Genomic DNA, 27901 nt, shown 5'->3' on the forward strand with positions numbered 1-27901 from the left:
AGTTTCTGTTGGTTTATTTGCATCCTCAGTGCGTCATCGTGCATTACTTATTTCACATTACGTTTTTAATCATGATTTTTTTTTAACATGCAGTTTCATACAGAAATGATCCTGAGTAACAAATATTAGTTTTTTATGGAAAAAAAAGTGTAAAATGTGGGAAAATAACACTTATTAAAAGGTTAGCTCCTTAACATATCTGCTGATCACGCTTTATCTATCTCCAGATTTCCTCCTGGCGTGGTGGGCGTCGCCCCCGGTGGGATTCCCGGACCTATGGAGGGGTTGGTTGCCGGGGGAGTTCCCATCGCCCACACCCTGCCCCCTGGCACCCATCCGTCACAGGCCACCTCCCCCAATCAGCCCTCCAAACACGGCGACCCCATGAGAGAGCACATGACTGAGCCATAGGACTGCTGCTGTAGCTGAGAAGAGGAGGAAACTAAAAATTGATGTAAACTAAAAAAACAAACAAACCCAGCGACCTAACAACTCAACCATCCGACTATACGTACGCTTGATTTCAGCCATCCGAACCTACCAGCAGACTGCCTGCCGGGCAACGTTTCACACTTTTTCTTCTTTCTTTTTTTTTTTTGTGAAACCACTAAGTGAGGACAGTGGACGTTAATACACAAATGAGCTGCCACACGGATCTGAAATCTCCCCTCCCTTCATATCTTTTATCTTCATTCCTTCTCGATTTACACAATACTTTTTGTTTTAGTATATTTTAGGGAGATTTCCTCCTGACTTATGGGACACGTTGACAGTAGCCACGTGCAGGATGGAAACCCTCCCCTCAAGCTCAACAGGACGACTCTGTTTCCTTCAGTCGCGCCCATTTCAGCACAAACATACCCTGTGTTTAGTTTTTTTTTTCTTAGACTTTCTTCTTTTTATCCTATATTACTGTGTTTCTGTTCTTCAGTGTGTGAAAATGAACAGATTTACAGTTTTCAGACAAGAAAAGAAAAACAAACTGCACTCCATCTTTGCCGGCTAGAGGCCGCCTGAGTGAAGAGATGGGATGCGGGGCAGTAGATGTGGAAAAATCATCCTTTCAAACCAAAAAGGAGGAAATATAAAGAATAAAAAATGGCAGGCTTTCATGGTTAAATATCGTACATGGACCGCGTCACTTAAATTATGTATTCCTGTTGTAACTTTTCCAAACTCTGCTGAACTGAGGTACTTTTATTTAGTTAAAGTGGCGAACAGTGTCCCAAATATTATCTGTTTGCATCCAAAGGACCTTTGGAGAAAAAGAAAAAAGCTTCTGAAGTATGACAGCTTTTGGAAAAACAAAAACAGCAAATCTCTTACTGACTCAGGAACAATATAATAACCTTCAATTCTGTCCAAAAAGGAATAGAAAAAAGTTTAAAAAAAGAAAATAGGTCTTGATTACTGCTCCTCACGTCTCCACGTCTTTCTCCATTGTGGTATTTTTTATATATCAAATGTACATTTTTTGATGTTCAAGCTTTTCACTCCTGTTAGATTTGTATTGCCTTGTTAAATGTTCATATAATCGTAGTCTGATGTGACCAACCGCGTCCTCTCCTCCTTATAGTTTCTTCCTCCTTGTTTTTCTGCTCTAATGAAAGCCAGCTGTGGCGCCCTCGGCGGCGTCGAGCCCTCTTGGAACAACGGCAGCCACGTTCATTCCCTTTAGCCCCGTGACGTTAGCAAGAGGCGGCTGCTCGCAGATTGTTTGGTTTTTAGTGTGAGTATTTGTATTTGTTTCTTGTACAAAGTGAACATATAGCATACAGTGCAGCTGGAACCAATAAATAAAACTTACTGTTCTGATTGATCGATTGGCTCCGTGGAAGGTTTTTTGGTTTGCTTTTTATATTGTAAGGTAAAGACCTTACTGTTGTACAGTCAGATGACTTTCTATTAGGAAGCACTTGGCAATGGTGGGAAGGAAAATTAACAGGAAGAAAACTGCAGCAGCAGCGCTCTCAGGGATTGCCAGCCAACTGCTACGATCAGGTAGATATGAAGGGGAGAGCAAAGGACACACTGTGATCACGCTACAGTTTTTGTCAAATTTCAACAAAATTGTTTTCTTGATTGTTATGACTGAAGCACGGTAACTGCCGTCACAGTTCCATCACAGCGTTAGATGTATTGCCTGAAACTGCTTTTCCCTAAATCACCGACTGTTCATCCAAACAGTGAACAGTGAAGGGATAAAACATTCAAGTACTATAAAAATTGTCCAAATATCCCTGCCAGTCTCCTCTGGCTGCACAGCTTGTCACTTTGTTCTAGGTTCTAGCCATGGCTCACTTCAATCCATTTATCTTAAGTGCAAAATTCAAATTAGCCCATAATGTATATGCGTTTATATGTATATTAAAAAAAGAAATCTCCCTCTCACCCCCTGGGGGGTGGTATGTTTGTGATAATGAAGCTTGGGCCCTCGATCCGAGTCCTGGGACTTTAATGGGTTCTGCCTTTCTAAGGTTCTGGGATCACGTTGAACTTGACTTTCCACATCTGCTCCAGTTGTTCCTTAAGTTCCTGTTATGTCATTACGGTCTTTGAAATAATTGGGCGGGGGTTCAAATCCCAGTCAGTGCTTGCATCCAGTAATGGTACCCAGGTTAGCCTCCCCCCATGCTACACATGCCACTACCCTCTGATACAGGGGTGTCAAACATAAGGCTCTGATCTAATCCACCAGACCTTATGTGCTCCTTCATATTTGACCACAGAGTTTGACCTTTTAACTGTTTTCTGTAAATTAATGGAAACTTTATATTTGAAACTACAATAACTTAAGATGGACCTTCAATTCACCTGGTTTTAGTTCCACTAGAGGGCGCTGTAACCTGAACACATGACAAAAGCTTCAGAAAGTAGGTCCAATTAAAAAAAAAAAGAAAAAAAAATACAAAAAAAGTGACACACTTAAACCCGTGGACATGTTGAGGACATCATTAGCTGATAAATGAAGTGACAGGAAGCGTTTTAGTTGGACATTCAAAAAGGTTCTTTTATTTTTTTTTTCCTTATTTTTGCCCATTTCTTTGTGTTACACTCTGTTTAGCGAAGTCACGCCTAAATCCACAAACCATCGTAGTCACAACTGCAAATATTGCATAAATACAAAGCAACATACAGGTGATGCTCAAAAACGTGTATGACTTGAATGAAACACAAAGAGGTTACAGAGTGCGATGGCGAGAGGAAACAAGATGCAAACACTCACAGCAAAAAGAGAGAGAAAGGAACAACTTTTTTTTCTTTTTCTGTCAGCTTTGGTTTTACGTGGTGAAATCTGTCACTAATCAAATAAAAGTGGGTTCACATGATGACAACAAACGGGCTTTACAGAGGCAGCGATGTCACGTGTACCATGAGGGTGACCTCCACAACACAGGCTGTAAGGAAGGTGGGGGCAAACAGGAACTACAAGACAGCGATTAGACAAGCGTGACTCAGAGGGGGTGGGGTTATGTCCACACTCACCTGCCCAGAAAAAATAAAAGCACCAGGTTTTAGGCATCCATATGAGGTACTAAAAACCATACGCAAGAAACCCAAGTAAACTTTTTCATTGATGGTTATGATTGGTTCTTTCCTCGCGGCAACAGTGTTTCTGTGCAATGTGTCTTCATCAAGATTGAATCATTAACAAAACCACAAAAAAAAAAGAGAGAAAATAATATACAGAAAGCTCTTATTAGCTCAAATAAGTTTCCAAACAATAAATATGTAGAATAAATTCATAGAAGATAAAACACACACACACGACTTCAATCAGTCTGAAAAAGGTAAACCAAGAGATCCAACATGAACGTTAGTGCGCTAAAACTTAGTGAGTGTAGATTTGACTTGTGAAGGGAACATCTCCCTTTTCAAGAGCTTCATATGTGACCTCAATTCAAGCAATGATACTGTATTTATATAGAAATGTTTTAATAAATGTGCAGTGCTTAGTATTAAGGATTAAAGTCATTTGTGATTACAGAATCTCTCATTTTTTTCATTAATCTTCTGGAGATAATAAGATTTATTGGCTTTGTCCATGCCTGTTTGAAAACAAAAAGCCAAACAAGCCAACTCTTATCTGGAAAAAACTTGGATGTGCGCTTCTTTTTTTCCCCAGTGCCCATATTGAATGGATATAAAGTATTTGAATCACTGCTGGTATATTTCCTTACACTCTTTTTTTGTTTGTTTGTTTTTTACAACCACATGCATTTACATCTATGGATAAAGATATTTTTTTTCTTCCTTTACATTTAAAACTCAAATCAAAAATTTGCATTCGTAAATCTTTTTTCTCTCCGTTAGACTCAGGCTGGTCTGAGAAAAGTGTTTGTGTATATCCGAGCGCCTGTGTTTGCCAGAAGAGCAGTAGTGTCTTCTGTCAGGTGGAGGTCTGGTGGGGGCTCGTGGTTCCCTGCCCTCTCCTGAAGATTTTTCACAGTTTGTCCGTGTCAGGAAAGGGGGGGGGGGATACTACAACAACAACAACAACAACAACAAAAATCCCCAACTCAAAGAAAAACTAAAAGAGAGAGGATGGGGGAGGAGTCCTGCCCCCCAGCAGATAGCCTCCCTCCACTTCAGCTTCGTCACTCCTCGTCGTCGTCGTCTTCCTCCTCCTCGCCGTCGGACAGCGAGGCGCAGGGGCGGATCTGGCGGTAGCCGTCCAGCCACTTCTCCACCATCTGAGTGACGAGCGGGTGGTTGCGGCGGCGGGAGCTTTTCTGAAGCGCAACCAAAACGCCGCCCTCTGTCACGCAGCAGTCCAGCCACTCCCGCAGGAGCTTCTCCTGTTGCTCTTCATTACCCATCTGAAGGACAGGAGGGGACAGACATGACCATCAGAGGGAGCCCTGTCACCTCACTACAGCCCAAACACCGCTTACTCCTTCTGAACAGTAACTCAGAACAGAATAAGAGAAGCAAGGCTTACAAAGTGACACGGTCCAGACCACATCTACCTGCTGCTGAACTTCCTGAAACTGCTAGTCTGTAGTACAGGTTCTTCCCCCACGGCTTTTCTGTATGTAACACATTTGCATAACGCCTCTAGTGGAGAGTTTTAATACCCACAAACAAAGAATGGCAGCTCCAAGTCTGACATTGTTATTTACTGGCTAGATCTGCATTTGCTAACTCCTCAGATACTTTTTCCTTTCTGCACGTCTGACACCAGAGGAACTGCAGACTGAGTGAATTTCTTTATTATTGGCAGCACCGTCCCTGGAATAGTAATTAAATCCTTAATGTTAAACGCTGTGTGGCTATGCTGCTGTTAGTTTTGATCATTTAACCATTGCCCACAGCTACGTCAAAGCTGTATTTCAGAGGAACCACTGCCACCAGTCCAGTAAACAACACTGGAAGTGGGTCACTGTGTTTTCATACCACTTTTTATGCTGTAGAAAGAACTGAACTTAACTTCAGTGTTACTAATTAGCAAATCTCTGTGTGTTTGTTGCACACATATAGTTTATGGAAGCACCACACTAACCAGCTGATAACAACTCTCCACCCTTTGGTCTAACTGTGGCCATTTCTGGCTCCTTCAACTAACAGCGCTGGCCAAAACACTCACACTGAGGCTCCAAAATCTGGAGTCCAGAAATCATTGGGTAACATCATGATGGGTACATCCATCTTTTAAATACAGTCTAAGCAATTTATTTTGTAGTTTCTAAAAGCAGGTGAAAAGCTAAAAAGAAAAATGGAAAGCATACAGGCGACATCTGTCCTTACAGTCTTTTCCTGTACCTGTAAATGAGCATAATGCAGCCACTTAATAAAGTAGAAAAACACCACGTCTGTTGAGTGCCTTACTTCCTGCGCTGAGAGGAAGTGAATGTGAAGCAGCTTCCTCTCGCTGTCGACCAGAGGCAGGAACGTCACTGTCACGTCATCGTCCGTGTTGAGGTTGGCGCCTGCGCCGCGATTGTCAAAGCCATCGTTCTCCATGGCCACCAGCGCTGAGAAGTGGCCCCGCGTGTATCCCAGAGCGATGGGGCTCTTCCAGCAAAAGCTCTGCTCCCACAAAAGAGGCAGGTACACACCTGGAGGGACGTAAAAGACACAAATTCACTATACTATATCTTTTGGTACTGCATAAATATATACTGTACAAATATATAAAAAATAGACTACTACACTACTGCAGCAGAGTCTGAAACGCTGACAAAAAAGGATGCACATCTGTTTACTACTTTTGTGAGCAAACTTAAAATATTTAATTTGAATATTTTGAATTATTTTGGTGTTATGATTCAAGGAGAAGATGAATTATGACGTACTTCCTTTAAATAGAAAACAAAAAAGATCCAAACAACTACTAAGTACACCTCATGATTTAAAGGTTTGTAACAGCGATAACTTGACATAATATTTTCCCCTACGACTTTATCCATCTCTCACATCATTGTGGGGGAATTTTAGGTCACGTTCCTTTCAGATATCGTTTCATTTTATAGAAGTTTGTGGACATTCGTTCATGCACAACTCTCTAAAGATCCCACCCACAACATTGTAGTCAGTTGGAGATTGGCATGGTCTTTTACTAGTCCATTGCAACAGCTTGTGCATTTTCCAGTAGTTCATTTTGCTCAGTTAAGTTCCTAACCGAATTACATAAACTGGAAGTACCATAATAGGAGCTGTTTGACTTCTCCAAAGGCGTTTCAACACTTTCACTACCTCCTTTAGGATAGGATACACTGGGGCTGTCTTTTATGAAAGGATCATTGCGATGGACCATCTGACCATGTATTTTCCATTTCATATCATAATCTGTTTTGTATTTTCAGCAATAACCTGTTAAATGCACAGCTAGACTCTGAAGATCATGCTGCTGGAAGAAAATCTGCTTCTCATCCAGCCTTGCAAGCACTCTCTATGTCTGATCTCTAAATCCAGATTATGAACTAATTTATCAAAGTGTATTCTGTATAATTCCAGGGCATTAGTAAGGTCTGTTTTACTTTGAGTCAGCTGGGATAATTGATGGATGGAGAATATTTTGCTTCAGTCATAGAACTTCTAAACAAGCAGGAGGGAAGGATTTACAATCAATCACTACATAAAACATGATGCATTTAATTTCACACATTTACAAAGTGATTATTGTGATGCCACAATTACAGGGGAATAATCAGCCTTCTTTGGTGAGCGGTGCAGGTTAGTGTCTCAAAAACGAGCAGACCCAATGAGGAAGCTGAGGAAGAGCTTGATGCAAACCTACCAATCAAAATACAGCGCACGCTCAGGTTTTACACGTTCCCCTCTGAAAATGCCATTTAGGTCAATAAGAGGAGGCTGAAGGAGGATTAAAATGTGCATGAGGTCCTGAGGACTGAGACTCAGGTGGAGCTCGGGATTTATTCAAAGAAGAGCTGCATTGTTATGAACTAATCCACCATATAAAGCTGAGATCTGTACGTACACAAACACTATTTACAATTATTAATGAGCCGTCTGTCTGTTAATGAATACACTTTTATTTGTTCTAGAAATAGCAGAGAGAAGTCGTTCACTGTGTGCACACTGCTGAGGAAAAATAAACAGCTCAGTTAATTAATTTCTGCTTTGTTTCATGAAAATCCCAGTATTAAAGTAAGTTGGGCTCAGCTTTAAATGCTCAAGTGAAGAGTTTTAGGACAGAGCCAAAGTGTTGGCATTGTACTCACAGTTTTGAGCCATCGAACCAAAATTCCAATTAGGCACTCCTTCTGATAAAATCTCCCCCTCTCAGTCTAAATAAATAAACACTCCTAGAAGCAGCGATCACAACCAGAACAGGCTGTTTTTGGTGTTTGATTTAGGGGAATTTGCAGTAAAACTGCATGCCATGAACATTAGCAAATCATGCTCGAGTGACTGAGATATTTTCCTCTTCAAAGGGAAACTCCTGCAAACACATATGCCAGAAGGTCAGCTGCAAAAACAGCACTATCCACAACTGGCAGTCACAAAACTGACACTGTGCCTCTTTAGTAAATCCAGAAGCTTTTTAATGATGAAAGAAAGCTTTGCACTGCTGCTGACTGTTAGCAAGTCTGGCTCTAGATGTTGACTCGTCTTTAAAATCCAGATTTTTGTAATGAATTGATATTTTTCACAACAACACGGTAAGGATATGTTATAGTGACTTTAGATGCACGTTTTGCCGTCTACCCTCTGCACATTGTAGTTTCAACACAGCAGACACACTGGTGTCACACTGTTGAGGTGATTAGTGTACGGTCATTCAGATTCTCAGCGCACCCCTTTGACAGCTGATATGAGGCATTTGTGTTTAAATGTGGTTGTGTGCATTATAGACAAACATCTCCACTTTGGTCTCAGCCGTTCAAATGACATTGTTCCAGATGTCTTGTGGTTTATTTAGCTCTAACACTGTGAACCCAAGCTCTGTTCTTTTTAGGAGAGAGGTGCATCATCTGACCACTTCTGGGAAGATTGTGGAATTTGTCTGAACACATACCTGAATGCTTCAGACCAGCAAACTGCTAGAACATGTGCTTTTATAGAGGTACTCTCACTCTCAAACTGTCTTTTTCACATACACGACTTTGTTTTACACAAGCTATTATAATCTAGAGTAGGTACTAACTAACCCTCACAAACAAATGTAGAAATAGTTATGAGAACACTGTGTGCTGACATGCATCAGGGTAAAAGAATAGCTCAACAGAAATGAAAACACTCAAAGTTACCCTGGATTGAAAGCAATGCTTGAATAAATGTCTCACAACAGTCAATGCTGACTTGCAAATACCAGACTGATTATAAAACAAAACAATGCAGGATGACAACACAGAGTGTCTCATATTTCTTTAGTTCCATAACACACAAAGGCAGCTCTCGCATCTCATGAATACATCTGTAACCAACACCGCTATTGAGGAGCCTGTGTGTTGCTACTCTCCTAGTAACCGCTGTGGTTTTACTGGGTTCACTTGTTCACCACTTTAATTGAGGTACCCCACCCCTCTCTATAGGCGCCCATAAGCACCCCTTCCTCTGTGTGTGTGTGTATGTGTGTGTATACATTGGCTCCTGGCAACAGTAAATCACTGGTCCATCAGGCAGGCTTTACCACAAGCAGTTGGCCCTTACATAGCACTTTCATCATCCCCTGTACAGCATCACTCAGCAGGCAAATTGAATCCAGACTGTTTTTACTGCTAGTTGTAAAGGTGGCCCCCGCTCTCGGTGCTCTCAGGATTGTTTGACTGTTGATGATTTTCATATGTTCAGCTGTATCTGGATGTCTGCAACCACAATATGAATTCTCCGTGCTCCTGTGACTCATCCTGGCATTTTATGTTGTTTTTGTTATTTTGAGCAACATGGAGCAAAATTACCCATTAAATGAAAGACACTAGACTAATAACTGTTGTAAACAATAATTACTGACGGATCAGAGGGGCAGTTATGTCACCTATGAAAGTTATACACACACACACACACACACACACACGTAGGCTGGAACTATTTCACAAAGGAAGTCTAGTTCTACGTCCGCTGGAATGATGCTGAGCACAACAGCAAACAATATTTGACCGAAACGTTATTTCTTGCTCACCTTGAAAACGGGTGTACCCGAGTGTTTCACCACGGAAACTTTTGTAGTACTTTACTCCATAGACGATGATAGGCCTACGAAGTATGTGTGCAAGAACGAAAATGTGGGTCTGTTCCAAGCTGGATCCTGGCTGCAAAAGAAAAAAAAACAAAAAAACCCCACACACACACAAAGTCAGAAAAATACAAAACAATGCTCTAGGACTCAGGGAAGCGATAAAATGAGGGTTCTTGAATGCAGCCAGGATACTCTAAATGTGACAACATGGAAAACACTAATTTAATGAGCTTTCACACCCAGATATAATAACAGCCCACCCAAATACTTAGTCAGTGAGGTCACAAAGAGCAGTGAGAAGCAGAGAAGTGCTGATGACAGACAGGATGCACTTTCAGAGGGCATTACAGGTTAAGTATACTGCACCAAGAGCAGTAAAACTTCTTGCATAATTCATGCATTATTAGCGTGTCACGTTTTAAGCACATCAAGCTCCTGTCCTCCATGTTTGTGTGTGAGTGTGTTTACTTCCATGTACATGTACCTGGCTGGCAAGGGACAGTATGAAAGCCCAGTCTTCCTGCCACTGTTCCTCTCGGAGGGAAAAGTGCAGACCAAAGCTTTGGGAATACCACGACTCCCACTCCTTCCAGCGGGTGTAAAACCTGCACAGACACACACAGATACACACGCACACAAACTGTTTAGCCTGTGACATTATTTGACCTCTGTGCAGCAAGGCATGGGCTTGCAATTGACTACATTCCTCCACGTCTGTCGTGGTTTGGGCTGGATGGCATTACTCATTATATCTAAACAGCAATTATCTCACCAAAAAACCCACTGTTTCTCACAAATAGACGTGAGTCACGCTGGGCTTTGGAGTCAGACTCCGTGCCCCTCCACTCAAAAATGTGTTTTCTTTTTTTTTTTCTTGTCTCTTTCGTGTACAGAACAATTTATGTGAGTTTGACACCAGAAGCCTGCATTCAATTTTCATCTGCCTGAACACTTGCACCTATGAGCATGTTTTGGAACATCGCAATCATTTTGGAGCCACTCGTGATTCAGGGTGCAACTTAAATAATTTCGTGTGGAAGTTTAAAGAAGAGAATGTTTTGGGGGTTTTTCCAATTAAACTAAGAAGATGCAGGAGTCATAACAGATCTTTGAGGACATAAAATAAAAAATAAAAAAGCCCTTGTTTCTTATTTCCAGATCAAAGTCTCTGATCTCTTTATAAGCTGCCAATCTAAACTTAGGATTCGTAGACCCCGGCCTCTAAACCACATGTTCCATAGACACGCTGAAGGAAAACAAAATGTAACTTGACACTTTTGAAAGTCAAGCTTTTGTTTTCCTTCAGTGGTGCACTTGAGCTCAGTCATTTCATGATCCACGAATGTTTCTGTGTAAAAAGGTCAGCTAAGCAAAAAAAAAGGAAACACTGGACGAGACAGGGATGTCTGTCGGCAATAAGTTAAGAGTAAACATATCCCTGTTTATTCAGACTATAGTACTTAAAAAATGTAGCTTTTTTGCCTATTTAAGTTGTCTCCTAACTACTAGTCATTAAAAAGAGCAACATACAAGCTCCAATTTCTGTTAACACCTGTCTAAATTTTATGTTTGGTGCACTGTGTCATTCAATGTAACATAATTTGAATTGATTTAAAAGACAAGTGCAAATCAGCTCGAACTACACACTTAATCCCCGTGGCGTCGCCTTACCAGTGAGAACAGTCGTGCAGACTGTCATGGAGGGTTTTGCGGAGTACTGAGTCCTTGTCATAGATGCCCCACGTAGCCTGCAGCACAGAGTCAAGGAGGCAGTCCCCAGCTGTGCGGTTCCACAGGGCATAAAGTCGACTGTCTAACCTAGTCCCCAGCTCCAAGGACCAGTTGATGATGGGAGACTCCTCTTCAAGTTCTAAACAAGAGGGGAGACGGCAGGATATCTCTTCAAAAATTAAATAAAATAAAATTCAAGCAATAACGATAATAATAAGGAAACATGCTGTACAAGGAAGTGCAACAGTGTGGTTGTACAGTGGTCATGGTGTTTCAGTATTAGCTAATGCCTGCTCACATCTGTGAAAATAGTAGTGACATAAAAATGTCTGCTTGTAAACCACAAAACCAAATGACTACTCAGGCTCAGGTTATGACAGGAAACCTAAAAAGAGATAAAGACAGAAATAAAGATACTGTATGCCCTAATACAATGTTTGACACACACTGAGACGGTGAACCACAGAGAAGGCTACACAAAAGAGCAGGGACCTTCAGGAAGAAAGGTGACGGCTTTTATAAGCGTTTATGTGTGACCTGAAAGGAAGTACAATCATTCAGCAATGATCAAAGAAATTCCTAAAACTCATTTAGGCTGATTAGGACAAAGGCAACTGGTACATATCCTGAAGTGAGAGCGCTTGGCAGATTGACAAACAGGAAGAAGAAAAAAAACTGTTTGCAAGCAAGAAAATACCAGTTAGACAACATAGCCAGCCTTCTGCTGCCTCCCTGTTATAGTATACAGTTTGTGAGGGGACTCCCCTTGTGTGCCAAGCAGTCAGACCATCAGGGGATCTGGTTTCTCTCTCACATGCTAAAAATAAGTGCATGGATACTTGAGGACGGCATGTGATATGTGTTCATAAAGCAGAAAAGAGTAAATATTTCCACCTTTTTGTACGTCTCGGTCCAGCACCTCATCAAACAGTTTTTCCTGAACTGCTGGAGGCAAGTCCTCAATGTCTGAAACACAAAGAAGAGGAATAGGAGCAGGTCTTGGTTTGATTTACATTTTACCCTGATAGATGTGTGCATCTTTGTTTTAACTACCTGTAAAACTTTACTAAAATGACAGAAAAATTTCTCTGACTCATTTCAACTCAAGCCACCATGTTTTGTTCTCTTCACAACAGCCCGTGGCTTTCACTCTCTGCCCTGAGCTCTGCTCAGCACAGTAGCTTATTCTTTAGCTAAAATAAATGAATGCATTGACTTAGTGGAACTGAACAGAATGGGTTTCTATAGTGGCCAGAAGCCAAGGTCGGCATGTCCTGAACACTCTGCAAAACAAAAATCCTTAGCTTAGCTACCAGCTTCAGACTGAACCACTAGATCAGTTCCACACAGTACAATTCAACAGAAATAGCACTGAATGCCTGCAATTTTACCAAAACACACTGGCAAAACACTAAATATGGCTTTGCTATGAATGAAAGTCAAGCATGGCTGGTGCATAGTTGGCAGTACGTGGTATTTTCAGTTTGCTATTACAATACACAAACAATGTAGCCTCCATGTTGTGGCAGCTGGAAACAGACAACCGTGGCATTATGTCCCCGCAGCGATCGAGCAACAGGCAATCTTATACGCCAGAAGTAAACAAAACAAGCATTCTGATACACACTCGGAAAGCCAGACGGAATGGCTTGGCTGGGTTTATTCAGCTACAGACACTTTGAACGGCTTCTGGAATTTATGTTATGATATTTTGTAAACTGTTTTTTTTCTGGCTGCATTTACTCGTTTGTCTGCTAATGCGGTGCTGACCTGCAGGCAGGGTGAATGTCACTAGATCGGTGAGGAAATAGCAGGTGAAGTCTCCCTTGCGCTGGTGAAGAGAGGCGGCTACCTCACGACGGATCTGCTCTGTTAGCTCGGGACAAACCATGGCTGGAATACACTTGGCTGCCTGTTGGGATACCTGCAGAGAGGAGAGCATATAGAGAGAGAATTTAAATCTACATAAAGCGTACAGGATGCACAGAATAAGAAAAAAGCAAGAGCATTTCCTGCAACTACAAAGAACCATAAAACCACAAACTAATGCAAAACCAACTGAATGCATTGCTCCACCGAGGCCTAAGAAGAATAAAATTTAACAGTCACAGCTTCAGCACCCTGAAAGTCACTTGACTTTGATAATATCTGATGGAGTTAAGATAAAGAGATCTGGAGAGATTATTCTGAACAAATCCTTTTTGTCTGATACGTTATGTCAATTTAGAGAGGCCAAGAACAAGAAAAGAAGTCAGTTCATTTTTATATTCTTACCTAGACTGAAAAACCAAAACCTTCTATGAAGAGAGAGATTATGAGCAAAGCGGTAAAATTATGACTGTGTGAAGCATCCGATTTATCTCTCCTTTTAAATAAACCTAGTAAATTTCTGGAGATGCCATTTAAACAAATTCTACCACATTCGCTGTCTGAATACTTGGGAAAGTCATTCATTTTGGGGTCTGTAGGCAGAAGACTTAGCTCACTGTGTTCTGAGCTAATTTTACTTTCACTAATCAAATCTAAATCACCTCCAGGACACAGCAAGTTCACGCAGGTGTCAGCTTTGGGGCGTTTCAGAGACATGATCCAGTGGTTACTCACTAACCCTGTTGGAAAAGAAACTGGGGCAGCGGCTGAGTGTGGGTGAAGAGGTGTGTGTACAGATAATCCGGGATCACAGTGCTGAAGGCAAGAGGGGTGCAATCAACATCAGCACATGCACAGTTCAAGCAGACACACATGAACTCAGCGAGCCTCACTGCACAGACACACCAGGATGCTGAACATATAATACCAATGCTATTAAATAATTACTGACAGAGGAACATATTATTATACAGTTTGTGGAACAGGAGTGTGCAGCTGAATTTAGTCCCTCTCTTTCCTAAAAACACTCTGGTCCTAGGACTTCTCCTGGCTGATCTCACTAAATGAGAGTAGGAGAAGAAGCTTGAAGCCAATTTTGGGGTCATGCAGATACTCATATTCAGAAATAAAACTACATTTACTAGGTTGAGTAGAAGAGCTCAACCAATAGTATTTTTCTTATTTAATATTTATTTAAAGTATCCATGTGTAGGTGTTATCTAATTAAATTAATTGTTTTTTTTTTTAGATTGAGCCTAATTTTACTTTCCATCCATGCATTTTCTTAATCGCATCTCCAGCTAGGGGCATGGGGTGTATGAGTCTGTCCCAGCTGAGCCTGAGTGAGAGACTGGGTACACCCTGGACTAGGTCTGCACAATAAATCGAATGTCAATCACGATTGTGATTTTGGCTACCCACAAAACAAATGAACACAAACAGCCGACACTGAAAATGTGTGCTTCAACAATACAAAGAAAAACCAGATCAAGCGCTCCCTAAATTACAGTTCGATGACGTGCCTGCCTGTGCCAGTCGTAGTGGTTTTCCCTGTATTATGCAGCATGAAGTTTCCTGGATGTAGCCTGGACAAGTAACACTACATTAAAATGTAGGGCTGCTCGATTATGGCAAAAATGATAATCACGATTATTTTCACTGAAATTGAGATCACGATTATTTGACGATATTTATTTAACCCTTTAAGATCTACCATAGAACCAAGTCCGCCAGAGCTTATATTATTTTTTTTTTTTACATGCTGTAGTGCCATTTGTGGGAGCATTTCAAGTTGCTATACATCAATACAACTGTTATAGCCTATATTTTAATAATGTGTATGTATTAAGTCCATAGTAACTACATTAATTGCAAAAAAGTGCAATAAACTACAAAAAAATTGAAAATCGTTTTTGTTTTGTTTACATATATTTCTACTTGGAGAAATTTAAGAGGTTTATCCCTCAAAACTTTAAATACAAAAAAGTTCCAAAAAATAGTTTCCCACCACAGGAAATTTATTTTGAGTGTCTTCATAGTTTTATTTTTGGAGATACAGCAATTTTTATATACACTGCAGGAAAAACAAAAAAAACAATCCTATGATGCAAATTTGCAAAGAATGTGCATGTGCATCAAAATAAACTATTTCCAGCAGTGCAATTCGAGTTCTAAGGCCTACAAGTAAAAAACTACATTTTCCGCGAAAATGACGTCACTTGCGATAGTTCCCGTTGATGTCTTTTTCAATGTGGGAAGTGTTATGAACAGCTGATCGGATCGGCAAAGCGTGTTTCTGGAATATTATGTTTTTGTTCCTGCAAGCGCTTTTTATGCAATTTTTGCAAAGCTATATGTGGAAGGAAACCGTGACCTAGGACAAGCTGATGGCATAAGATGTAAGTACAACTCCTCTGGTTTCATATGGAGAAAAATTTATTGTGCTAGCTTAGCAGTTCAGGTTCTACAGGGATTTAAAAATAGTTACACAAAACGAGCATGCTGCTCTGACCGGCTTTAAAGGGTTAACAATAACAATGTATTGAATAATGACTTTAAAAAATAATATAAAATAGTGTGCAAATACTGATAACAGTGCAAATGTTTGCAATATAAGAAATAAATGAAAAATGTAAACTTTGCAGTGTTGCTCTGTGGTGCAGCTACGACACCATAGCAAAGTTTACACACTGTGTCTACTTGATCCACGTCTGACTCCGCGAACCCATAATGTTTCCACACCACTGAAGGTTTTTTTTTTTACCTCTCTTTTCAACCAACGGCAGTCACTCTCCTCTCCAAATAACTTCTGCTTAGCTTTCCGAGCTTCCTTCGGGTCCTCTTAAGTATTCGAAATGCAGAGCAGTGCGCTTGATTTGCCACACGGAGCAGCGCGAGAGTAAAGCATGAGGGAGGGGCTAATAATCGGCTCAGTCATTTTTAATGATCGTTGAAAGCCCAGATCGTAATCGTGATTAAAATTCGATTAATTGAGCAGCCCTATTAAAATGACAAAACTACAAAACAAAAATTAAATGTCTGGCACAGCAGAAGGTGAAGAACCTGTTCCCAGAAGTGGATCATCATTGGTTGGTTGAAAATATTTCAGATTTAGGGCGAGTGGTATTAACCAAGAATGAACCATATTCAAAGAGTCCTGTAGAGCTGCGTCTGCACGACAAACCAACACAACTAACCCATTCAACCACCTGAAAACACACCACTAACTACAGTGTAATCAATACACGAAGGCCAAGAAAAATAATTAAATGGTTGCTAGTATGAATTGTCCATCATCAAGCAGCAAAACAATGCAACGGAAATAAAGGAGCAGTGTAGGGGAGTGTCATTTATAAATAAAACATTTTGTCGCTAAAATCAATAAATAATTCAGTAGATAACGGTGATCTTATTATTGATCCAAACAATTGTGATAACCATTTTGGCCATAATTGTGCAACCCTACCCTGAACATGTCACCAGTACATGTAAGCAGCGCTAACACAGACACAGACAACCATTCACACTCTCACATTCACAACTGCAGCTAATTGTAAAATCGCCAGTGAGTCTAACAGGTATATTTTTGGACTGTGAGAGGAAAGCAGAGCACTTCGAGGACACTTGTACAGACAAAAGAGACCACCATGGTTGTGTGTTGGTTATATGCAAAGCTTTGCAGACTATCATTTACAGTTGAGTACATCCTACAAAGAACACAGAAGTTATAATATACAAAGTATGCCTTTGTAGTGAAGTGAAACGGAGCGTTAAAAACAATTAAAATGCCAACTTAAGCCAACTATGCTCCTGCCGTTTTGAAGGACTTCAGGCAAGATCCCCAAATCCTTTACTCTGTGCAGCTGAAGCCCTATGAAAACAGACACAAACTGGGCACCACAATTTCTGCTACAAGGACTTAAAAGCTAAACATGAAGATCCCAGCCGACAAAGCGTCTTGTAATTAATCATCTACAGTATGACCTATATAGTCACGTATTTAATATGGTCTAGTGCTTTGATAATCTACAAACATAATTCAGAAAGTTGATACCTTAGGGTAGGTGATTTCTGAAAGCGAACCAAGTCTGCACTGACCTCTGTGAGCAACACTGCCAGCATGTCCTGTCTCTGGAAGCGGATGGCTAGGTGAACCAGCGTGAAGCCATCATCGAATGCTGAGGGCCGGTTTAATAGGCGCACCTCGTCGGACGTTAGCTGTCTTGCGATGTCACCTCCCGATGTCTTGTAGGCTTCCACAGCTGCCAGGTCACCTTCTACAACACCTTTCAGACAAAGAGGGGGAAGGAGAAAGCTCCCATCAATAAACAATGTTACCAAGTGATCACTGTGGACACAGTTTTGAAGAGAAGACCTTTTTTTTTTTTTCCTGCTTTGCCCCACATTAGCACAAATTTTGTGCATTTAACTGGCAATCATTTTCATGAAGACATTTAAAATATAAAAATGAAAAGGCTCTGCTGAGAAAAATAAATCCTTTAACAGTCCACTTTTGGCTGTGGAAAAAATAGGAAATGAGCAGACGTGCTGACCAATGCAGTCGAATCACACCAAGTCTTAACACAGCAGAGACATAAAAAGACAACCTTGCGCAGAGGTCAGTTTACACTACACTAAAATATATGAAATATTGGAGATCTGAATGTGCTTTATCTCTGTGGCAGCTGTGACAGCTTTGAGACTTTGCTGACTTTGAAGTCAAGGGGAAAAGACATCAGGGGGCAGAGTGTGATCATCAGAGTGTGATGTTTTTTTTCACCTCCTTAATCTTCATGTTTATGTTGTAGCATAAGCGTTGATGGATATGTTTGAGCAGCTGTTGGTGTGTCTGTTCTTTTCTGGTGCAAAGTGTAAATGAAACAACCAACTTCCAGAGAACAAACTCAAATAGTTACCAGCTAATGAGACACTACTGCAGGAAGAGTCATTCTGTGAAAAAAAAAAACAAAAAAAAAAAAAACCAGCAGATTTTTTTAATATATTAACTTTTGCATATGCAATGAAGCACTGCAAAATTGTATGTTTACTTGCAAATTGAGTTATAGTATAATTTTAATTTTTGTCCATGAACTCACACACGTGATTTGCGGACATGAACTGTTAATAGTCAGCTTTATGTTTTAATATAAGTTGACGGAGACTTTTATGAACACGTTCTGCTCAGAATGAAATAAATAAATTGACATATTTGGTTTTCACATCCTTTGTTAGGGAAGGTTAATGAAGTTTAAGTTAAACTAAAGAAAAAGCTCAAATTAAAGGAGAAGCGATCCATCTCGATGTGGCGAGGAGAGAACTTAGAGGTGAGTGATTGAAGTGGCTACCAATGAGAGCGAAGGATACTAACTGACAAATCACAGGGCTGTAAATATGGTAAAGGGTTACCTAGGCAACCGGAGCTAGGCTCACCTGTTAGCAGCCAACCATCAGCAACAAACCAATGTGTGATGAGCTTCTTGCCCGAATACCTCTTAGATTGTGAAGAACATTTATATAGAAGCTTTATTTTAGAAAATAAAAAAAAAACTAACTCAAACATTATTGTGTAAATAAAAAAATAGCTATAATAATAAAAAAAAAAAAAAAAAATCAGGAACAGGAAATGTGCTCAGCTTTAGTCTTTGTTATTTTGATTTTTGCAATATTGAATTTTATTATTGTACTCTTCTGAACTTCGTAAATCTTACAATTTGCCAAATTATTATCAGCATTATAATCATCAAACTAATCCTGACATTGCAATTAATATAAAAACATAATTAAAACACTTATACAATAAATGCTACATTTAAATAAGAAAAAACAATACTGAAACGGAACTGAAAACAAAAAGTTAACCCTACAAAAAAACAAAGAAAGTACTGGTATCCCTCAGCCTCCTAGTAGATGCGCCTATGGTATCAATTTCAAAATTCTACGTGGTCTCGTTCTCGAGTTATCGCATTCACAAACTTGGGTGTCCACGCCACCTGTACGCTTGCCCTGCAGGGTGATGACAATACCCCATCAACCTTTTGCAGCTGAGGGGTAAAAACTGATAGAAAATACAAAGCTATAATAACTCTTGTGCAAGCCTCTAGTTCTGTGATCAACCACAGTGAGACAAAATAACCTATTAGTAGTTTAAGCAGAGTAAAACATTGAGCTAAATGTGTTTTTATGAGTAATGAAAACAAAATCAAAGTGTAAATTTCTTTCAAATATGACAGCAGCCACAGAAATATCCTCTTCCCATTTCTAGCGTATACAGTAAATTCTCATGTGGTAGTCTCTCGTACATTTGATAGCTTAAAACACTGTTGCGCTTTTGTTCTCGCGTCAAAGGACCACACACAATGCTCAGCTGCATAATCTGCATGTGAGTGAGAGCGAGAGAGACATGGAGTGGGTAGAAGGACTTGCTGTGCCATGTGGAGCTGGCTAGCGCGGTGAGGGATGAGGAGAGAAACTACACAATAGCAGCGCAGCGTGATAGAAGGATCACAAAACCACTTTCCAAAAAACACTCCATTAGCGTGGGTGTGCCTGTAGCCCTGCAGTCAGTACTGTACTCACAGATCCTTTGGTGAACACAAAAGGCTCCAATATGCAAACAGACATACACTTAAAGACAGACTAATTAGACAGAATGGATCAGGCTAAGTGATTCTTGTCTTGTCTATTTCTCCTACAAAGGATGCACATTTCAATAATGGTGATAGCGGGCGCCTCCATCATAGCAGAATCAACAGATGGATGTGGGTGATTCAAAGTCTATTTGTGATTGGTACAGTTTCCTGTTTAAACAGCCGCTTCAGAGAGAAAAACAGAAGAAGTAAATATTCTGTCAGCATACCTTCCTGTTCAAGGACACCTGGATTGGACATATTAGACATCTTTATTTAACAGGAGCACTGCTGAAAAAAGTACGTAAAAGTAGAAGAAAAACACAAATTAATAAAGCGCAACTGAATTTACAAACACATTTTATAGTAATAAATTCTTCTGTACTGTGTGGGTTGGCTAAGTGGCATTTCTTAGTGTATTGTTTTGTTACTGTTGGTGTAATAGTAACATGTTGGCTTTTCCCTGCAATCACATATCAAAATGATGGCCCTGAATGAGGTTTGTAGTAGTCTGACATTATATTGAGCATCCTGCTGGTATTGACACACCAATCTGCTTTTTGTCTGAAAGGCTAGCAAGACAATCCCTTAGTATGTCACACCTAACCAAAACAATGAAGTTGGCATTGTTTTAGCATTTTATAATATAACAATATGATTTATAAACATTGTGATATGCTGCATCGTAACAAATGTTAGCATTTCCTTCGGGATTAATAAAGTATTCTGATTCTGATAATTCAACACTACTGTGGAAAAACAGGCATTAAGAAACAGTTTCATTGCATACACTTCTGTTGTTTTTCATATATTTAATGCCAGCTTGGAGTAAATATTACATAAGAGAATACCATAAAATTATTAATATTCATGGTCTTAAGGGAACTAAAAACAATCCATCATTACAACTGCATCTAGATAGAGACATTACAGATGGACCCTTACTGTGGAAAATCTGTCCATATACTGTAGATAGATATTGTCCATATCTGACAATGAGACTTCGGTAAAGACTGAATTAAATTAATGTTCTGATTGAACTATATCATAAACTATATAAGTATATATATATAGCAACAATGTATAAATGTGTGGAAATATTGCTGCATTATTACTTTTATCCTTCAACCGGGAAAGGAGGACATGATTTTGTTTGATGTTTGCACATTCCTTGTGTTCACATTGGCTTCCGTTGACTATGCACCTGTTTCCTTTCACATTCCTAAAGTAGGAGGATCCAAGTCTTTATGCTGTATGAGCACTCCCCTTTTTTACTAAAATAAAGAAATTTGAAATGTGTAAATGTAAATAAAACAGAATGTGATGGTTTGTAAAATCATTTGGATCCTATTTAACTGATAATTAAAAAAAACAAAACAAAAACAATATATCAAATGGTAAATCTGAGGAACAGTATTCTGAAAAATGTATGGTTATTTTGAATTTGATGCCAGCAACACAAGAAAATAAGTTCAGGTCAAAGAGGAGAGAGAGTAAGCAAAAGTTTAAATGTCAGCATGTTATGGCGGTGCATCTACGCACACTGCATGAGTATTTTGCACAACCGTAAATGTGCCGGTAATTCAAAATTACACCAGACTACACCTTTCTCAGGAAAGGCCTTGCTTATTTTAGGAAGATGATGCCAAACCACATCCTGCCCATATTAGTGTGGTTCTCTAGTAAAACCTCTGGGTATTTAATGACATAATACTAAGCATTTTGTTTATTTACCAACACAAATGCCACACGTGTTCAGTTTAAGGATCATGGGTCATGCACACTGTAGGAGTGACGGTAAGTTCTACAGCCACAGGCATTTTCTATTTTTGACTTATTTTACATGGATCGTGCTAATTTTAGTGCATCAGGCTCCTCAGTAAACAACTTTAGGTATTGGGAAACCGTGACCACAGTTTCAAAACTATAGGAGTGAAATTTTAACTTCTTTGCCCCCAGCACTTCATCACAGGTTTGATTTTGTGAGAGGCTGTTTGTCACATCCACTATTCTACCATAACATTAAAACTACTGACAGTGACAATCTGAAGTGAATAACATTAACAATCTATTTAAAATACAATGTGCAGGTGTGGCTTGAGGACCATGGCAAACTTCACAGCACTGACTTGAACTCATCACCCTTATGTGACTGAGCATCAGCAAGCAGAGTCAGCAGAACCATCCCAATTCACAGAGGACATCACTGTAATCACATTACATTTTTCTGTAATAATATAATGCATTTATGTACTAATTTCAATAATTACATTAGTCCCTAATCAACAATTATGCTGTTACTTGTATTATATAAACTATTCAAACTGGCTTCTGTAGGAAAACGGTCTACAGACTTTGAAGAGCTCAGATTACTTTCATTTTTAATGCATGAAAGGACAAGAATGTTACTGTAAAGTGGCAGAAACAACTATCCACTACTGCTAATACAACTTTGTGTCTCTTTGTAAGCATCAGCAAAGACGGCATGGTCATATGAAGCTAGCAGTGAAGAACCCTGGATCCAGAGTGCATGCTGACCCCAGCCTATTAGCCAAAGCTTGAACAAATAATAAAAGCTATGATGAGCAGACGGGCTTGTACCCATACCTGGTGCGACAGTAGACTCTCCGTGGCCACAGCACATCTGTGAAGTGCTCTTTGGGCTGTTTTTCATAAAACACTAAAAGAAAGATCCTCTTTAGGACTGGGATTTGAGTCAATGTGTGGGACTGTACATTCGAATTATATGACAATAAATCTCAGGTCATGTTGTACAGTACTGCAGAACATATCGAGTAATGTAATAAATTACCTTTCTGCAGGGAGTAATTAAGTAAGAAAAGGTTTTAGGTTTTTCAAAACATTATAAGTAATTACTCCAGTGTTGCTCAGGACACACCCTATTATGCACTTCACCCAAAGGATGTGCTGTGAGCATTCTGGTACCAGATGCCAAAAGACACCCCAAGGAGGTGTCCATGTTCAAAACAGAGTTACTTTGACAGCACCAGGGATTCCTACATATTATTATGCAGGTGATTTTATTGTTTTCATGCTGATCGGTGTATGTCTATGAACTTCAGCTCACAAAAATGTTTGGCAGCACAACAGATGTTGTTTGTCAAAACATGCAGCCTTAAAAACATGTGATTTCTATTACTCTTGCATGACGTGTTATTTCATATTTCACGCTTTAGTCTGGCTTCATGCAGGATCAGAACCCGTGACCAGGCCTGATGTAGAACCACATAACCACCGTGACGTCTCCCATTTGTTAGTGAAGACCTGTTATGTCTCAAGTCTCAAGCTGGGCGTTTTCACCATTGCCATCTTTTTTTCAAATGTTTTCTAATTAAAGCTGACAAGCAAGGAGTGGTTCTGACAGTGAGGACACTGTAGAGTAATGGGCTAACAATTTAAGATTAACAAATCATTAACCAATAGGGATAACCCTGGATGATCCTCATTTCTGTGTCTAATAACTACCATAATTTACAAACTGAGCTTCATGTTTTATTCAAAATTTCTTCAATCTAGTGACTTAACCAAAAAGTCATCAAGAAAATGCTCGAGATCACAAAGTGGGCTGAGGGCAGTTTTCCAGTAGACTTCTATACAAGTGAACTTTTTTGGCAACAAATAGAAGTGGCCCTGCTGGGTATGAAAAGCTTCTCAGGTTTAAGGCACATCGGCACATCTGCAGAGGCTTCACGTTTCAGACCCAGAAGCTGCAGCCGTCTTTATAGCATGTATCTGTAGAACTCATGCTGAACATAGCCCAAGGTTATCCAAAGCAGGTTTGATGTGTCAATGCTGACTGAAGTGACAAAGGTTGTATTAATTTGTAAAGCTTTGTAAAGCATCATTTTATACTTAAAAGTATACCAGATACTTTTAAAATGGAGGATTATTGACACTTTTTGTTATTTACTTTCTCTTATTAACAGTAGTGCAGCATTTGAGCACCTTAACGACAAAACAAACAATATGTGTCTGTGGTTCCACATGAGCAGCAGTTCTAAGACACAGAATAATGTCTGTGCTGATAAACACAGATATTATTCCTCAGATCAGAACAGATGGCATGAGGCAGATATTGATATAAAACTTTCCGAAGTATGTCTAGTGAACCTGCCAAATAGGGAGTGAATTTAAAGAGATGTCTTTGATTTCTTTTCCTTTAACAGAAGAGGAATGAATTAGGAGACATTTCCAATCAGATAAGGAATGTTAACACTTGAATAAGCCTAAACAAAATCATGCCTACTTGCAAGAGAAATTTTTGACCAGATGAGACTTTGTCCCACGGGAACAAGCGACACAGACATGAGGGAATTCAACATCTGACATGCAGCAAGAGACCCAGAGCAGAGCCAGAAACAAACTATCTGCAGTGATATTGCTCTTACAGGTTTTGAGGAATGTAGCAGGAAAAAAGGCACAATTTTTAATCACTAAAAGGACTTCATTGCGATACCAAATGCAGGCATGACTGTCAAATTTGTGCATATATAATACAGTATATATAACACAGAATAATCAACTGTCAGAGGGACAGATAAGGAAAACAGACGGGAGGTTGAGTGGGCATACAGAACAAACGCTACTCATCCATGAAAAAGGCAAGAGAAAGAGTAAGACAGTGGTGTGAGAGAGGGAAAAAAAGAAAAAACTAGTTGTTCCTACAATGCGCATCCTTCCTCCCACTCTGCATTCGCCAGTGTACAGTGTGGGTGGCAGGACACTTGCTGTCTTTATAGTGAATTTTTTACTAGCTGAATACAGAGGACTTCCAAGCATACATAGTGTGTCTGCAATGTTAAGATTACATTCAAGATAATCTAGATACAGTTCTATAAACTGCTTAGTAAATAGTTGCCTTGCAGGTTGTTAAGCAACATACTGTGAATCATTCACACAAATTTGGGAAAAATGTCATTTCACGGTGTTAGCTTGCCTTATATTATTCACTTGACTCACTGCCCATCTCATAACATAAGCAAAATACAAGTCAAACATACTTCAGTGAAGTCATCCATCCTTAAAAACTCACCAACACAAGCATTGAGGAACAGCCAATCACTCCGTCTCATCCTGTTCTTAATCTGCTTGAGTTTTTTGAAATCCACCTCAAGATCTTCTTTGCTCCCAATCCCAGCGCCTGATGCCAGTTCAATCCTCTGAAAGTCCATGTTCACCTCTGACTCCCGCTTTAACGTTGGCGGTGACCTCCTCTGGCTGCTGCTACAACTCCCTACACCACCCACCACACCTCCTACTCCTTGACTAACCATGTGGCCAACAACAGCCCTCCTGTTGTCCCTGTCCTGGTCAAGTTTTGAGGATGATTGTTGACTCTCAGGTTCCGATGCCAGTTCGATGGGCTCAGCCAGCAGACTATTGGGTGTGGGGTGATCGCACACAACACACTTGAGAGCCTTGGCCCAATTTTCATAAGTGCAGGCAGTGCAGGTCCAGTGCTGTGTATGAGTGTTGAGCCTGTTACGGTCATTATATTCCTCACAAGTGTCTGTAGTGGTGGTTGGGGGAGAGGGGCGACATCCAGAGCCTGAGGTCTGGGGTGTTTCTGTGGGGCTGCGTGGCTGCTGGGTATGATGTCCTTGATGGGCTGCATGCTGCCCATGCTGTTGTTGGTGTTGTTGTTGTTGAGCCTGCTGCCTCTGGCACAGGCACTGAGTACACCGGATAGCTCGAGGCCAGTTCAGATAGGTGCACATGTGGCACGACCACTTACTACTAGGCTCAGGTACGTCAGCAATGCGAATGCGGGGTCGGGCGCTGGAGTCTGGACAAATAAGTAAGCTAGATCCCCCCTGAGATGGACTGTTGCTGAGGTCTGCAGGGCCCCACTGATGCACACTGGCATCCAGGGCAGGGCTGCACTTGAAGGGCTCCTCAGTAATGATGGCACCCCCGCTGGGCCTCTGAGCGCGGCACATGGTGCACTTGATGGCTGACGGCCAGTTCTCGTATGTGCAGTATTCACAGGCCCACTTGGCAACCAGCTCGGTCATCGTCGCACCGCCGCTAAGGGAGGCTTCCTGCCGTTCAGAGGGACTCAGCTTGGCAGATCCACTCTCAAGGAGATCACACAGCAAGCAGCACACTAAGGTTTAAAGGGGGGGAAAAACCCAAACAGATATGTTAAATAAATAATAAAAAAAGACAAACCACAGTATCTTATTAATCAAAGGCAAACACTTCAAGAAGGTAAAGGGATTAAAAATTAGCTTGTTTCTCGGTTTAAATGAGCAAAATACACTGCCAAATGTCCCAAACAAAGCCTACTTATTTACAGCCACCTGTGTATTCAAATTATTGACTGGCAAACAAAATTTTAATAAACAGATATGCCCACTCTTGATCTGGTATTAATTTGTAGTAATAACCAAACTATTGTTTAGAGACCCACAAAAACAAAGTGCAAGGGCAAAACTGCAGCCTAGAGTGCAACACTGACTATAAACACATACAGTTAAGTTATATACACCAGGCACATGCGCCCTACAACAACCAGGCAAGGTAATAAGAGACAAGGACAGATGAAACCTGACGCCCAGCAGGGAGGCGCGTGACTGGTTAAGAGACTTATGCACAGAAAGAAAATTCGCCGTAAAGCTAATTAAGACCTTAAATGATCCAACTGTATGTGTCCCACGCTGTATTCTGAACCATGAACACCAAAATAAAAGATAAGGCTGGCTCCGACAGGGCAGGTCTGTAGTCCCGTTACTGTTTACGCCACGCCTCCCAAGTTTACCAACACACAGTGAGAAATTCAACATTTTTTTTGTGAGCTGCATGTTCTGAAAACAACTGTGTCAAGTAGCTTTGGTACTCACAAGCAACTAGCAAAACTGTCAAGACACTCCGCTATAATATACTTGAATTTATTTAAATAAGCATTTGACTAGTGTGATTTACAGCCAGTAGTGGTAAACTAACAAATGACACTGTACGGCTGTGTCGTGTCTTAACGAAACCAGCTAGCTGTCACTTACCTTCCATAACAACCGCTCGGTTGCCATCCAGGATTTATGGCCAAGCTAGCTGGCTGCGGCTCGCTAACGTTACGGGATTATGTTTTGCTCGTAACCGTCTGAGAGGCCCTTATCAACTCTACGAGAAGGTGTCTTAACGCTGTAACCCTCACCTTTTGCTTTGCTGTGTTTACACTCCTCGGTCCCCCCTCCCCACGCCCGGTGCAGCCAAAACCAATGGAGTTTCTCCCCCCACCCCACCCCCGGTCGGAGAAACCAACTCCACTCCGAACTCAGGCTCCTCTCACTTGGACGAAACTAGCCGCATATTTACTTCTTTTGGGGGCGCCGTTTACTTGGCAGTTGACAGTCCACACATACCGCGTAGCAAGAACCCTCCCTCCCCCCTCCCCAGGTCCCGTCCCTCGGCCTGTCTCTTCTGAGTTTTTAAATCATTTTCCCGTTTTCCACAAACACCAAGCGGACGGACTTTAATGGCGGCACAGGGAAGGGAAGCAACCGAGGCAGGGCTTAAAAATACACTACGAGGGAGAGCAGAGAGCTCTGGGCCGTGTTACAGTCAGAGGCAGGATCAGGATTTACCACCCGAATCTGCTGAGCAAGCCGATTGGTTGACACATGTGTATCCCTTGACACGGACCAATCACATTCTACGTCTCTCATTCCAATTGTTAAAAGGCTCAGTCAAAGCAAAACAGACTCGAATATCACAGAAATAACGAAAAGAGCCATTAGAGCGCCCGTTCTTTTAGTCGCTAGGCTTAGTTAGTCAGAGTAAAATGTGTTTGTTTTATAATTTATGCATCGCAATATGTTGCATCTCTGGCAATCAACCACGTGGTATTCCCCCCTAAAAAGGGACGAAAGGATGATGTCATCGTAAAAAAATACTGCAGCAAGCAGTCTGCAGTAATGCATGACAGCTTGATCAACAGTTCCCAGCGTGAAACTAGTGACGATATTGGTGAGAAGCTCCTATCATCAAAGCAGATTTTTATATTCCACAATAA

The 27901-nt window shown here is 40.7% G+C and overlaps 2 protein-coding genes across 6 annotated transcripts in view; one reads left to right on the forward strand and one right to left on the reverse strand.

Annotated features, from left to right (window-relative positions):
- ctbp2a (C-terminal binding protein 2a) overlaps positions 1 to 1820 on the forward strand; it is an 82405-nt gene extending 80585 nt beyond the window's left edge. For 3 of the 4 annotated variants that reach the window (XM_080868737.1, XM_080868734.1, XM_080868735.1), the window contains one exon: positions 228 to 1820. In XM_080868737.1, the coding sequence (XP_080724863.1) occupies positions 228 to 411 (184 nt within the window). In that variant the 3' untranslated portion in view covers positions 412 to 1820. The remainder of the gene's footprint in view (positions 1 to 227) is intronic. The other variant, XM_080868736.1, reaches the window with a different exon arrangement.
- Positions 300 to 27496, reverse strand: zranb1b (zinc finger, RAN-binding domain containing 1b). Of its 2 annotated transcripts, none has more exons than XM_080868738.1 (10): positions 26892 to 27496; positions 24923 to 25996; positions 17342 to 17529; positions 13145 to 13298; positions 12269 to 12340; positions 11315 to 11513; positions 10128 to 10248; positions 9587 to 9716; positions 5830 to 6059; positions 300 to 4820 (listed from the first exon to the last, which is right to left on the reverse strand). In XM_080868738.1, exons 1-10 carry the CDS (start codon positions 26896 to 26898, stop codon positions 4599 to 4601), a joined length of 2397 nt encoding a protein of 798 aa, XP_080724864.1. In that variant the 5' UTR covers positions 26899 to 27496; the 3' UTR covers positions 300 to 4598. The 2 variants fall into 2 exon arrangements, with proteins under 2 accessions (XP_080724864.1, XP_080724865.1); XM_080868739.1 differs by having other exon boundaries at positions 27044 to 27493.
- Positions 27497 to 27901: the final 405 nt, after the last annotated feature.

Source organism: Rhamphochromis sp. 'chilingali' (assembly GCF_963969265.1).
Source record: "Rhamphochromis sp. 'chilingali' genome assembly, chromosome: 20".
Classification (NCBI taxonomy): Eukaryota; Metazoa; Chordata; class Actinopteri; order Cichliformes; family Cichlidae; genus Rhamphochromis; species Rhamphochromis sp. 'chilingali'.

Coding starts and splice junctions, on each gene's coding strand:
- zranb1b (XM_080868738.1), bottom strand. Junction 17,530..24,922: donor GTTCCTCAATGCTTGTGTTG/GTGAGTTTTTAA, acceptor TTTGTCTGAAAG/GTGTTGTAGAAGGTGACCTG. Junction 11,514..12,268: donor GGACCGAGACGTACAAAAAG/GTGGAAATATTT, acceptor CCTCTTGTTTAG/AACTTGAAGAGGAGTCTCCC.